General features: G+C 37.5%; 1 protein-coding gene across 1 annotated transcript; it reads left to right on the forward strand.

Moving 5' to 3' along the window:
- Positions 1-1,109: 1,109 nt before the first annotated feature.
- LOC146657089 (VIP36-like protein) lies at positions 1,110-13,077 on the forward strand. The gene is made up of 8 exons (XM_085424908.1): positions 1,110-1,356; positions 2,864-2,982; positions 3,268-3,385; positions 5,126-5,208; positions 6,441-6,602; positions 6,757-6,871; positions 7,998-8,117; positions 8,788-13,077. Exons 1-8 carry the CDS (start codon positions 1,152-1,154, stop codon positions 8,928-8,930), a joined length of 1,065 nt encoding a protein of 354 aa, XP_085281034.1. The 5' UTR covers positions 1,110-1,151; the 3' UTR covers positions 8,931-13,077.
- The last annotated feature ends 800 nt before the right edge of the window (positions 13,078-13,877 follow it).

Consider the following 13,877-nt stretch of genomic DNA (forward strand, 5'->3'; position numbering starts at 1 on the left):
GGAGCTACATAGGTGAGTTTTGACCCTTTTTGAGGGTGCTCAAGTGACCCCAAATTTTATCAGAGCATCCTTAAAAATAACTATTAATAGTATCAATAACAGCGCATTTTTGTATTATTTTCTAGAATTATCTTCAAATGTAATATTTATTCTTATAAAGTGTCTGCTTATTTTTATTTGTTCTCTAAATAGCATTGGCTAATGAAGCTTAAATCATCAGAGATTATTAGCTAGTTTTAGCCATCTGGTCCAGTAGTCTGCTGGGATATCGGGAGTTGCCAGCCAAGGAGACGATGTGTGTTATTATTATTGAATTGGGCTTCAGTGTTTGTTTACTGTACAGCTCCAGATTCAGGTGACAGCAAGTGAAAATGATCTTACCTGTCTATGTGCAGCAGCACACTGTATTCAGTTTGGATATTGCTGTAAACTGACATGGATCACTTTATGTATTTCATTTACTGTAATAATGTGTTTTCCTCACATTGATTGGTGATGATTTCACATAACTAAGCAGTATGCTGTACTGTTGTTGACTGTGGATCCCCCACTTACTCCTATAATAATTTTTATATGATTATGTTTTTGTTATTTTCTAGTTTCTAGTTGAGTTATGAGGATGCATTCAAAATAAATATATAAAAAAATATTTAAAAATAAATAAATAAAACAATGCTATTACAGTTTGCTCTGTGTACAGGTCTATGGAGTGGCAGCGTGATTTTTTTTAGTTTGTGTATTGAATAATACTATTTTAAGCGCTTGATGATTTGGTGGACTGCCTCTGTGTGATTAAGAGACTAAAATAATGTTTCTCACCTTATCTGTCTTGCCATAAATGAAGGAAGACCACAGAGGAGGGCATGCAGATGGTTGGTGTGACAGGAGAGTCTGTAAGGGATAGGATGAGACAGACGAGGATGATCAAAGAAGAAAAAGATCTCACAACCCATTCTTTTCGGATAGATGCTGCTATAAAATCGCGAGAGCTAGTCTATTGGGGAGAATTTGATGATTTTCAGACGCTACTACTATATCCAGAAGATGGCAGTAATGCCAACCCCACGGATGAGTGTCTCCACTAAACCCCAGAAGGGAAGAAGAACATTTTTCTTGAAACCACGTGACATGTGTGTAGTCGGGCTGTAAAGATGGTTTCCTCCGTTGCCAAATCAAATCTGGCTCCACTGAGAAGTTTCTGTTTTTTAAATTCAGTGTTTCACTTTAGGAACCTCCGTGAGTTAACATGGCTACTTATTACTATTTGTTACTTGACGAGCCAGTCGCTGGCAGACGACGGGGAGTTTATGGAGGAGTTTCTGAAGCGGGAATATTCTCTTGTGAAGCCGTACCGCGGTGAGTTTAATGTTAAACTAGAATTACGTTACCGCCAATGTCAGCTAACATTGGCAACTAACATAAACGTTGACAGTAGACAGTTTGTCACCGAAAGGTAGGCTTTGGCTTAAATTCATTTTTTTCTTGGATAGAATTGTGTGGCGGAGGATAATAATTAACTAAGAAGAACTTTGTGCCTCTCTGTCGTTACAGATCGTGGGTAGCGTTACAGCAAGCGGGATAATAACTGTTGTTAACACACCACTAACTATTGGCTAGTCCATAATGCTAATGAAGACTAGCCTACCTACAGTTAGCTTTAATCAGCAGAGCAAACCTGTCTGATTACGGTGAGGAACTCTAGCAAAAAACAACAATAAAATTCAGGAAATTAAGCCCGTAACGCTCTCCATTATGAAAGATTAGTTTTTCATTGTCTCAACAAAGAGCAGTTTGAGTAACCTTCATGGCCACTTTTCATATTAGCGTATATTAGTTAATTCAAAGTAATTAGAAACAAAAACTGATAACTAGAAAATGGGGTCGGGCTTATAAAGAATACATCAGAACAAAGAACGATTTAAAAAAAAAAACAGTTTTCGTTAATTAAAACTAAATCTAAAAAGTCATAACAATAATAAGGGAGTTTTTTTTTTTTTTAAACGTACTGAAGCAGTTTTGTGTGTACTGAAGTTGACCACACGTAATAAGTGTATTTAATGAAACTGTGAGTAAGCTTCCTTAGTAGGGTTGTTGTACTGTTGGGCCACTATTGCACTTCATTAAAGTCTTTTGCAGTACACTCCTGCCACTTTGCACAGGCATTTTATCGTGTGATATAATACAGTGTGTTTTTTATCTGTCTTGTTATTTATATTTCTTGCACAACAGTCAGGTGAAGAACCCACAATATCGTTATATAAGTACAATGAAAATAAAGGGCTATTGTATTCTAATATCTATTTTGAACTTTTCAAGTCATACTCTAATAAAGACCCTTGATTTATAGCAGGGGTGTCAAACTCAAATACACAGTGGGCCAAAATTCAAAACTGGAACAAAGTCGCGGGCTAACGTTAATATTTATTGAAATATATTTATTCCTCCAGATATAAGAATGAATCTTTTCTTATGGACTCAAACACGTTTTGCTGAAAAACTGAATATGGAACAAGCAAAGCTTAATACTAAACAATATATATATTAGCTGTATAATACCAGTAGGCCAGCTCTAATAGTAATTTGGTATGGTTTCACGGGCCAAATGTAATTAGGCTGCGGGACAAATTTGGCCCGCGGGCCAGAGTTTGACACCTATGATTTATAGTAATAAAAATAAACAGTACAGTACAGGAGCCACTGAAAAGGAAATATTTGTAGTCAATAAAATGTATACATAAACTGAATGTTACAACAAAAGACGAAACGCAACGTAAATGGTAAAAGAAGATTTCTAAGAAAAACAATGGTAAACTTTGGTGTGGCTTGCTGTGAATGCAGAAGTGTTACTACTGTTGTTTTGCAGGCTTGGGTTTCTCTAGCTCCTCACAGTGGGATCTGATGGGCACTGCCATGGTGACGCCTGACCATGTGAGGCTAACCCCAGACCTGCAGAGCAGGCAGGGAGCTGTGTGGAGCCGAATTGTAAGTCAAATGGGACAGCCTGCATTATCAGGCTTGCAATATGCAATGCATTCTTACCCAGCAAACCACAATTTCCCTCACTTCCTGCTTTAAACTAAAAACCCTACTTTATATGGCTTTGGTTTAACAATGAATGTTATGCAGCATTTTATAAATAAAATATAAATGATACAAATCAGTCTGTTTCAAAAGGATGATATGTCACTCATATCTGATGACAAGTGCATGCTACACATTGCTGAGTGTAAGAATAACCTGCTTTTCTTTATTGCTATTGCTTTTCAGCCTTTGCTTCTGCAAGATTGGGAGCTGAGAGTACAATTTAAAGTCCATGGCCAAGGGAAGAAGAACCTGAATGGTGATGGACTGGCCATATGGTTAACCAGAGATCGCATGAAAAATGGTAGGTTAATGCTAAATGTGTTTCAGCATCGTATTTGCAATTTTATAATTGAATAGCCCTCAAAGTGAACAGTTTATCCTAATGAGCTTGTCATTTTTTTTCTCAGTCACATGATAAGATATCATTTTATTAGCACATCCTGTGCACAGTGACTTGTGATACCAGGGAAAGCAAACAGAATAAACAGTCTCAATTTTCAGCTGCAGGAAACACTGCTTACAAAACTTTACATGTTCATTCATTGTTTCAAAAACACATTTTAGTTACTTTTCTTTTGTTTGTTTTGTTTTATTGTTTGTTTTTAATCCAATTAGGTAAGTTACCTGTAGTATTACACTGCTCAAAAAAAATAAAGAAACAATTTTAGATTTAGAACATTAAGCCAATTAAACTAATGAGATAGTGATCCGGTTGGTTAGCAGAGGGGTTATTTGTTAGGTTAAAGGTTTTGGTGTTAATGAAATTAACAGCAGGCAAATGCAGTGGTTAGCACTGTTGCCTGACAGCCAGAAGGTCCTGGGTTCAATCCCATCATCTAACCGAGTCCTTTTTGTGCGAGTTTGCATGGGTTCTTTCTAGGTACTCCAACTTTGTCCCACAGTCGACATGCAGTTAGTGGGGTTAGGTTAACTGGTGATTCTAAATTGTCCATAGGTGTGAATGTGAGTGTGAATCGTTGTCTGTCTCTCTGTGTTAGCCCTGCATCAGATTGGCAACGTTTCCAGGGTGTACCGTGCCTCTCATTCTCTCATCACTGAGACAAAACAGGAATGGCTTTACAGGTGGAGACCAAAAACTTGTGTTTTGTGCCAAAACATCCTTGGACCTATTGTCAGACTGGTGCAGTGGATCCTTGGTTCCTCCTCAGTTATGCCCTGGTCCAGATCTAGGATGAGATCCTATCCCCCGAACACAATCTCTTGTCTCATTAGGAGCATCCCCTGATGTTGTCACACATGTGTACAAGCATGTTGGGGCCAGAAAAGTACCATTTTGAGTTGCTTCAATGAAATCTCAACAGAATGCGCTATCCTGCTGCATCTTTTTTTTTTTTAAACTTTGATTTTCAAGGTGTTTTTTAATCAAGCCCTCTGTAAGTTGATGCTTTTCATTTCTATCACATTACCCAGTCCATGTCAGTGTAGCTATCCAACTTTTTTCCTCATTGAGAACTGATGTGTTTTCTAAGTGTTCCTTTAATTAAATTTTTTAAGCAGTGTGTTGTGCGCCTGGCTAAAGAGAATTATTCAGTCATTATCTATTTTTTTATGCTTTTAAGTTTGTTACATTTTTGTTGCTACTGTATTTAAATAAAGACAACCTATGCTGCGCTGGTCTTAGTTTTTAAAGGAAACTTCCAAATGGAGTTATTCTTCCACAGTTTGTGGTACAAATGTTTCTGTCTACATGTAAAGACAGCTGTCATCATCGAGTGACTCTTTATCACGGTGTGTGTGGACTAGTTGCCACACCCCCAATGATATGATAGTGAGCTTTAGAGCATTTGGGTGGGATTAGGATAATACAATCGTTTCACGTGAAAAATTTTTATTTATTTATTTATTTTAATTAACTTCCTGCATGTACTAGTTTGTCTGATTACATTTTTTCCTCCAAAGTGCTGAAAACACAAAGAAACTCTGTTGGAGAAAACTTAAGACTGAAATTTAGTCCCAAATCAAATTATATTAATTGCTATGTTTCAGCTTTATTATTTCTGTGGTATACCTCTGTTTGCAGGCCCTGTATTTGGCAACATGAACCATTTCTCTGGACTTGGAATATTTGTGGACACTTACCCCAATGATGATAAGACCCATGATGTAAGTGACAGTCTGTAGCTTTTGTTGTTTTTTTTTTAAAAGCCTGAGTTTAAATCAAGACTTTGTTGTCATGTGGAAACCCACACAACATACACACAATGTTTCTTTTTGATGACTGAATTTCAGCCAATCTGACATGCAAACATGTACTGTTGCTAATAATGTAAACTTATACTGACTGACAACGAACCTGGCCAGAAAAAAGACAAGTAGCAGTCCTGGTGAAGTTTGAATTATTAACATTAATCATCAGGATGCTCATACCCTGGTAGTGCTAATGTTTTAAGGTGAAGCAGCAGTAGAACTGCAGTTTTCAGGCTGACTCGACTGGATTACTGTAATGCACTTTATATTGGGGTCAGTGCATCATATATTAGTCATCTACAGGGGGTGCAAAATGCCGCAGCTCGTCTTTTAACTGGCACTCGAAAGTTTGAGCACATTTCCCCTATTTTAGCTTCACTTCACTGGCTGCCCATTTCTTTTAGGATTCATTTTAAAATTCTTTTATTTGCTTTTAAAGCTCTCCATGGCCTAGCCCCATCTTATCTCTCTGAGCTGCTACAGCCTTATACACCCACCCGCTCTCTCAGGTCAGCTGATCAGCTGCTCCTGATTGTACCCAGGACTGGGCATAAACTTAGAGGAGATCGTGCTTTTGCTGTAGCATCTCCAAAACTGTGGAACGAGCTTCCTTTAGAGATTAGACAGGCCAGTTCTTTATCTGTTTTTAAGTCACTCTTGAAAACCCACCTCTTTACCCTGGCCTTTGATACCACGTGAGATGTTGGTTTTTATTTTTATTTCAGTTGTTTTTAGGTGATTCGATGCTGTTTTATCTTGTTTTTGTTTTAATATAGGGCTGTTTTAATTTATGTATTATGTGTTTTATTTATTTATTTTTGCTGTTTTCTGTTATTCTATTGTTTTAACTTGTTTTCTGTATAGCACTTTGTTCCTGTGCTGGGTATTTTAAAGTGCTTTATAAATAAAATTGGATTGGACTATTTCAACTTACAACAGTGAACAGCTCAGATTTTAGAGTTAATTTTCTCTGGCTAACCAGTGTCCAGTGTTTTTGTCCCCCCCCCCCTTTACTAAGAAAAGCTTTATGCAATATAACATCAAACTGTTCAGTAGTGCTGTTTCATGTCTCTGTGAAATGAACTACCTGTGGAATGGTGTTTGTGGTTCCTGCTGATGAAGTTGTGACTCCTCTGTCTTCTTCACAGAGGACATTCCCTTACATATCTGTGATGCTGGGGAATGGCACCCTGTCGTATGACCACGATCGTGACGGTCGGTCCACAGAGCTTGGAGGATGCACAGCTATGGCACGCAACTCGGTCTACGACAACTTTTTCCTCGTTAGATACTCCAAAAATCAACTGACGGTATGGCTCATTATCTGCAGGACCTGTTTCAGGGTGTCACTTGTCCTTAAAGGTGACATTCTTGTGTAATGAAATTAAAACTGAGTAGTACAATGAGGCATGAAAAGTAGAATGTTGATTGGTTTATTCAAACCATTTGTTCCTCTGCCCTTAGCTCATGGTGGATGTTGATGGTAAGCAGGAATGGAGAGAATGTGCTGACATTACAGGAGTGCGGCTACCTACAGGCTACTTCTTAGGTGCCTCCTCTGCCACGGGAGACCTGTCAGGTATGAAATCTCAGAATAATGCTTTGACCACAGGATATATTACAAAGTGAAGCTATAAAAAGATCTATAAAAAGATTGGATTATAAACATGGCATCCAAACTAGATGAATTAACCCTTTAAAGCCGGTCAGAGCGGGCACGCTCTGTTTTGCGTAACTATTTTTAAATCTGGGTAGCACTGCAACCACGTAAGCTAGCGCAATAATTTTTTTTGCATATGAAACCGGAGGAGTTGTACTTACATCTTATGCCATCAGCTTGTCCTAGGTCACAGTTTCCTTCCACATATAGCTTTGCAAAAACTGCATAAAAAGCGCTTGCAGCAACAAAAACATAATATTCCAGAAACATGCTTTGCCGATCCGATCAGCTGTTCATAACACTTCCTACGTTGGAATAGACGTCAGTGCGAACTTTTGCATGTCCACCATTACCTGCCCGAAACCGGAAGTGACGTCATTTTCGCGGAAATGTAGTTTTTTTTTTTTTTTACCATGAGGGCCTCATGAGCCTATACTGGTGTTTTTAAAAGTTATCTTTGACTTTATGACTTTCTGTGTCGTTTCTGGGATGCTTAGGACTCATATTGCACTGCTGGAAATAGTTAATTTTGATGCATATGCTGCTTTTTTGCAAATTTGCAGTATAATGTTTATTTTCGTTTTTCGTGCAGTATATAAAAATTGGTGTATTTCAAAAATAAAACTATGAAGACACTCAAAATAAATTTCCTGTGATGGGAAACTATTTTGTGCAACTTTTTTGTATTTACAGTTTTGAGGGATAAGCCTCTTAAATTTCTCTAACTAGAAATATATGTTAAAAAAGCAAAAACGATTTTCAATTTTTTTTGTAGTTTGTTGCACTTTTTTGTAATTTATGTAATTACTATGCACTTAATGCATACATATTATTAAAATATGGGCTATAATGGTTGTATTGATGTATAGCAACTTGAAATGCTCCCAAAAATGGCTCCACAGCATGTAAAAAATATAATATAAGCTCTGGCGGACTTAGTTTTATGGTAGGTCTTAAAGGGTTAAACATCAACTTCCTAACAGCTCAGGTTTTAAAATGAAGTCAGCTGTTGCTTAAGATGTTAATTACGGGTGTGTTCTTCTAGATAACCATGACATCATCTCCATGAAGCTGTATGAGCTTACAGTCGAGAGGACTCCACAGGAAGCGGAAGAAGGGGAAGTAGTCACCATCCCCAGAGTTGACAACATGGAGCAGTTTCAAGGTAAATGCAGCACGATCATCATCAACCTGAAGTCATCCTTCTCAGCGCTGCACCGTATCGGCACCATTACTCAGGGCGGGGTTGCAGCTAGTGTGAAGTCTTGAGGGCCCAGTATTACCAGGCCCTACACCACCAATAGCATCATTGCACTCCCACTGGTTTTCATGCTCACCATAACTGCAGAGGTGGCCACTGCAGTATTCTCCTGAACTGCTTAAGCAGAGAAACAGAAGGCGAAGAAATCAAAATCAAGTTTATTCTTTCCCCACAAAGTCTTGTCTTTTTAGATTGTTGCCACGTCTCCCTCTGTGTAATCTGTGAAGCTCTAAGCTTAAAAAAAAAAAAGAAGCATGATTGTACACTTGCATTTAACTGAACAGTTTTGTACTCAGCATTTTTTGCATGCTGAGCACAAAGTTGATGTAACAGAGCAGATGAGTATAGTATAGTCTGCCACTATACTATACTATACTGCTTCCCGCATGATGATAAAAGGCTCAAGTAAATGGATGAGGCTGATACTGGCAGACATGAATCCAGTATGTGGGCACATCTCATACATGTAGTATATCTAATTGATATTATTTGTTCATGTTTACAGCTGGGAGAACAGAGGGCTGAAACTTCAGCCATTTTTTTTTTTCTAATATTTTTTGCTTTTGCTTTGCAGTGGAAGTGGAGGAGGAAGGGATGAGTGGAGTCCAGCTGTTCTTCACCCTTCTCTTCACAGTCGTGGGCCTGGTCGTGCTGGGAGTGGTAGGGCTAATAGTTTACGGGCGCTGGAAGGAAAACAAACGCAAACGCTTTTACTGAGGAAAGATCAGCCAGTCCGCAGAATGTGTTTTAATGAACAAACATGCAAAGACTCAATGACACAAATCGAACAAACTGAACTTTAGTGGGTTTGAAGCATAGAGCTATGAGAACAAATGAATACATGAGCTGTGGTTTAAAATATTTAAGATTTCTGGAAGATTGATGAGATAAAGCTCTGCTTGCTATAGTGAAGCAAAATCATTTTAAAAATATGTTCATCTAAACTTGAAGCACGGTGGGACTTTTTATCTGCACTAACTGAGGCACTGTTTCTACCAGCAGGAAGTAAGAAAAACAACAGAATGAGTCACTAAATCAGATGCTGAGTTTGCTGACATTATGTTACACAATTTTGGAGTTTGGGGTATCTCTGCGGACCTGAGCCAGCGCAGAGTGGGTAGAAGTCATGGTAGCGAAGTTGGGCGCTTCTTTCATTGTCATTTAAATTTTTTGTTGGCAATTCACTAACTTTACTAATAATCCTGTGTTTATTTTATTTTCTAAATACGTGACCCTTAAAATGCTTATTTGTACATCAATATTTTCCTTATGACTTTTCATTATATCTGTGACTTACCTGCAACTTTCACAAATCAGATGGGACTTGGGCCTGTTTGTTAGCTTGCCCACTATAGAAATGCTGTTTTGTAGGTAGCTAGCAGAGTGGCATAGATATGTGCACATATTCTGCCACTGGTATGTCCCGGATGATTAATCAGACTTTTAAATTCTGAATGACAATGTTAGCTTCCATTAACATTTTAAAAAGTTAGCTTAAAATGATTCGTCATAGATCAAGCACATCTCTACAGAGGGCCTGTTGGCAAGTGGTTGCTGCTGTTGCTGGGTGAAATCATCACAAAGAAGTTGCACCAAAAACCACCTTTTGATCGCTGTGGTTGGAGTATGCTAACATTATCATTACTCTCTGACCTGTAGTGAAACTTTGGGAAGAAAAAAATGCAACACAAATCAGAGTAAAAGTTGTGCCGTTTGAAATGTGTTGGTTACAAGAGCAAGGCACAATTTTTACTTTGAAGGCAAATGTTTTTAGTTTGTGTTGACCCTTCAGGTTCACTTCTGCTTGACATGTACTTTGTGTTTGTAGGCAATTTGTTATCCAGGCACAAGCTGCTGGTGACCATGCCAACCTGCTAGCAAACAGTCTTTTAATGTAGCAGCATTATACCAACTTCACACTAGCAACCTCGGGCAATCACTTGCCAACCAGTCATGGAACACACACTTTTTGGTGGAGACTGGTGGTTACTCATCCCTCAGTCGATTTCAGTGACTGCCAACAACTGCTCACAAGCAGTCGGAAAATACACAATTAAGTGCCATATGGCCACTTAAAGGTGTTTTGTCTTTTTGTGTGACTACCACAAAGGCCATTGTGAGTTTACTGATCCCTGGGCCAGCAGGGACTACTTGTTGTGAGATGAACTTTATGCTTAAAAACATCCCCTAATCAGGGCCTCGTTCCCAATTGGTGATGTGTTAAGTAGTCATAAATTATCAGTTGCGTCACTAATGTACCATACTGCAACAGCTACCCTTAAATGTATACCTGAATTACAATAGTTAGAGCTACGTAGCATTATTCAGATGCACTTGTTTTGTGTGACGATTCCCAAACGAGACAGCTGAATTTATATTTCCAACAGGGTTCACAGTAGACTATCAAAATATTCATGTTAAACATTATATTATAGAAATAGGTTAGGATGCACTAAGCCTCGTCTCATATAAACGTTCAGTGAGGTCTGAGGTCTGTTTTTAATATTTGAAGAACTTCTCTCTCCGTAGATCTTCATGCATTATAAGACCTGGCTAAGACCTGAACAGTATGGTGGCTGCACCGAGAGCAACAACTTATGTGGCATGCCCATCAATGAATGTGTGGGAGAGTAGTTCATCTTTGACTGTTGTTCTTTGTTCTCTTCAGCCAACAATACACGACAATTACAACTGATGGTAACGATTTAATTCCAGAGTAGATTTAATGAACAAACAGGTGCGGAACTTTCTTGCCTGGTTGATTCTACAGTTCATGTTAATGCACCCACTGTAAATGCCTCACGCACATGGCTCTGTGATGTGCAGAGAGCACCACTCTAATTTGACTTGTAGCTGCTGTGAAGACCAGTGAGCCTGTGAATCTTTTTATACTTTTTGCTGCACTAAAGAAAAAAAAAAAACTGGACTGTCATTTTATTTGAGATAACTTTATACAGCAATCCAGCATTTATTCAACAAGTGAAAATATTTATATAAATATTGCTGATACGTGAGCTCAATGCTATGTGTAAAAGAATAGTTGCGTTACCAGTGCTGAATAAAGTGCCTCACTAGGACCATTACAGGCAAACTCTCATTTTGATCCTCTCTGCAAGTTTGAGCTCAACATTTATTTTCTGTTTGACATCACTTCCACGGCTTGATCTACACTCTGACGTTACAAACAGGTCTCAGAAATGATTAGCTGATTTAAGAGTTTATCTGAGAACAGTTTGTCAGTGTCACTCTTTGTGGAGCACTGATGTTTTTAGTTCTTCCACCAACCAGTAACTTGGTAGCAATTGATGTTTTGCTCTGTACACACTTACATTAACAGCCATATGCTGCATCATGTAGTCATGTGAGTTTGATTAAACTGATCACTCAAACCAAGAGGAAGAAAAACAAAAAATGATGTCAAGCTTTATTGTGTCTATGAAGAAACCTCGAGTACTCAGTAAAACCTCAAATATCATGAAACTCTCCAGCATGGATGTAGAGCTCACACCTCACTGGTTAAAGAAGCACTGATGTGCCATTCATTCAATAACCATGCACTGACAATAACTATTAGAGACAACTCGGTGAGCAAAGTGATGCAATCATTTCAAAATTTCTTTAGATTTTGCAGTATTATCATTATTGTGATAAATGTGAATAGTCAGTATATAAAGACAACCAGCCAATGTATCAATATTGGGGGGTACAGCAAAACACAAAATGTTAAGTGTGATATTAAGAAAGTGCACAGTCAATATCACATGATATCATCAATAATTGTGAGCCTGACAGATTTTAACAAGTTGATAATACTCAGGAGTAGCACAAATGTGTAAATGAAATAACTACTCAAAACCAAGATTAGGGAAATCTCATTGTGTTTTGTTCCTTGGAAAAGGAGAAAAATATATATATATATATATATATTGGGGTGTTAGATTTTGATATCAATATTGATATTGGTAATAAAAGTCCTAAAAATTGGTCGTCTCTGACCACTTCTATGCACTTGTAATTTTACTTTTTTATGCTTATAGAAAAATGTCATTCATATTGACATTGCTAATAAAAACTATAATAGACTATAATAATAAGAATTTTAATGGTTAAAATCTGTTAGAAGTATATCAGGAAAATCTGTAGATATATCAATATTTGTGGTCACGACAGCATCAATGAATGAATGATAATTGGGATATTTAAAAGCGAGATCTTAATATTGTATTAGCAATGCGCCTATAATATTTGTTAAAAGAAAAATTGTAATTCATGTCTTTGTTTGCTGTTGTGCAGTTTTGGGTTCTCACCACTTCCATGTACTTGTAATTTGAGTTTAATAGCTTCACTTTTAATAGCTAATAGTTTAATAGCTTACCAAAAAAACAGCACGCACTAGATAAAGTTATAGAAGAATTTTGCTACCAGCATTGATGCAAGGTTTTTTTCTTTTCAATTATCAATTTTTGTTTGTTTTTTTTTAATTTGATTTGATTTTTTTTTTTTTTACACAGCAATAATAGTACAAATAAAACTCTGATATAATGACAGCCTTAATTCATTTCATCCATTCAATAACAGACTAATCATTCAGGAAGACATTTGCCCAAAAAGCACTTCAGTGTTTAGTTCATTGGAGCTTTGTGGACAGTTTCATAGATTTTTGAAGCAATATCAATCAGTACTTCACTCTAATTAAAATCAGTTTCCAGCCCTTTAAAAAAAAAAAAGCTACAGATTTGTTTTTTTTTTGTTTTTTTTTTTGCTTTTTTCAATGTAGGCGTTTCATTTTTGTGTCATTCAGCGTGTGCTGTCACTGGGGAAATCAGCCATTTAGGGATTTTTTTAATAATACTGTTCAGCTTATTATCAAATTAAAGAAAAAAAAAGCTCAACCCTTGTCTGAAAAATGTGTGTAAATCTTGTTTGTGTGTGATTATTCTTCTTCAATAAAAGTTTGTTTATTTTTTTCCGTTGTGGTGGTGTTTTTAGTTTTCTCTGCAAACGTTTTTCATGTACAGTGCCTTGTGTATTCAAGAAATTGAACTACAGGATGGGCCATTTATATGGATACACCGTAATAAAATGGGAATGGTTGGTGATATTAAAGTCCTGTTTGTGGCACATTAGTATATGTTGAGGGGGCAAACTCCTCAAGATGGGTGGTGACCATGGTGGCCATTTAGAAGTTGGCCATCTTGGATGCAACTTTTGTTTTTTCAATAGGAAGAGGGCCATGTGACGCATCAAACTTATTGGTAATGTCACGAGAAAAACAATGGTGTGCTTGGTTTCAACGTAACTTTATTCTTTCATAAGTTATTTACAAGTTTCTGACCACTTATAAAATGTTTAATGTGCTGCCCATTGTGTTGGATTGTCAATGCAGCCCTCTTCTCCCACTCTTCACACACTGATAGCAGGAGAAATGCCAGCACAGGCATCCAGTAGCCGTAGTTTCAGTTGCTGCACATCTCGTATCTTCACACCACAGACAATTGCCTTCAGATGACTCCAAAGATAAAAGTCTAAGGGGGTCAGATCGGGAGAATTTGGGGGGCCATTCAACTGCCGATGTGTGATTAATTGGTTTATAATCACTTAAACTAGTGACCTACAAAGAAGTGTAGGATGAGGCTCGAGGTGTTCAGATGCAGTCTGCATCTT

This window comes from Rhamphochromis longiceps, linkage group LG12 (genome assembly GCF_057381845.1).
Source record: "Rhamphochromis longiceps isolate RC_006_pf linkage group LG12, R_longiceps_female_GT1.1, whole genome shotgun sequence".
Lineage (NCBI taxonomy): Eukaryota > Metazoa > Chordata > Actinopteri > Cichliformes > Cichlidae > Rhamphochromis > Rhamphochromis longiceps.

Coding starts and splice junctions, on each gene's coding strand:
- LOC146657089 (XM_085424908.1), top strand. CDS start 1,152: ATGGTTTCCTCCGTTGCCAAATCAAATCTGGCTCCACTGAGAAGTTTC. Junction 3,386..5,125: donor CAGAGATCGCATGAAAAATG/GTAGGTTAATGC, acceptor CTCTGTTTGCAG/GCCCTGTATTTGGCAACATG. Junction 6,872..7,997: donor TGCCACGGGAGACCTGTCAG/GTATGAAATCTC, acceptor GTGTTCTTCTAG/ATAACCATGACATCATCTCC.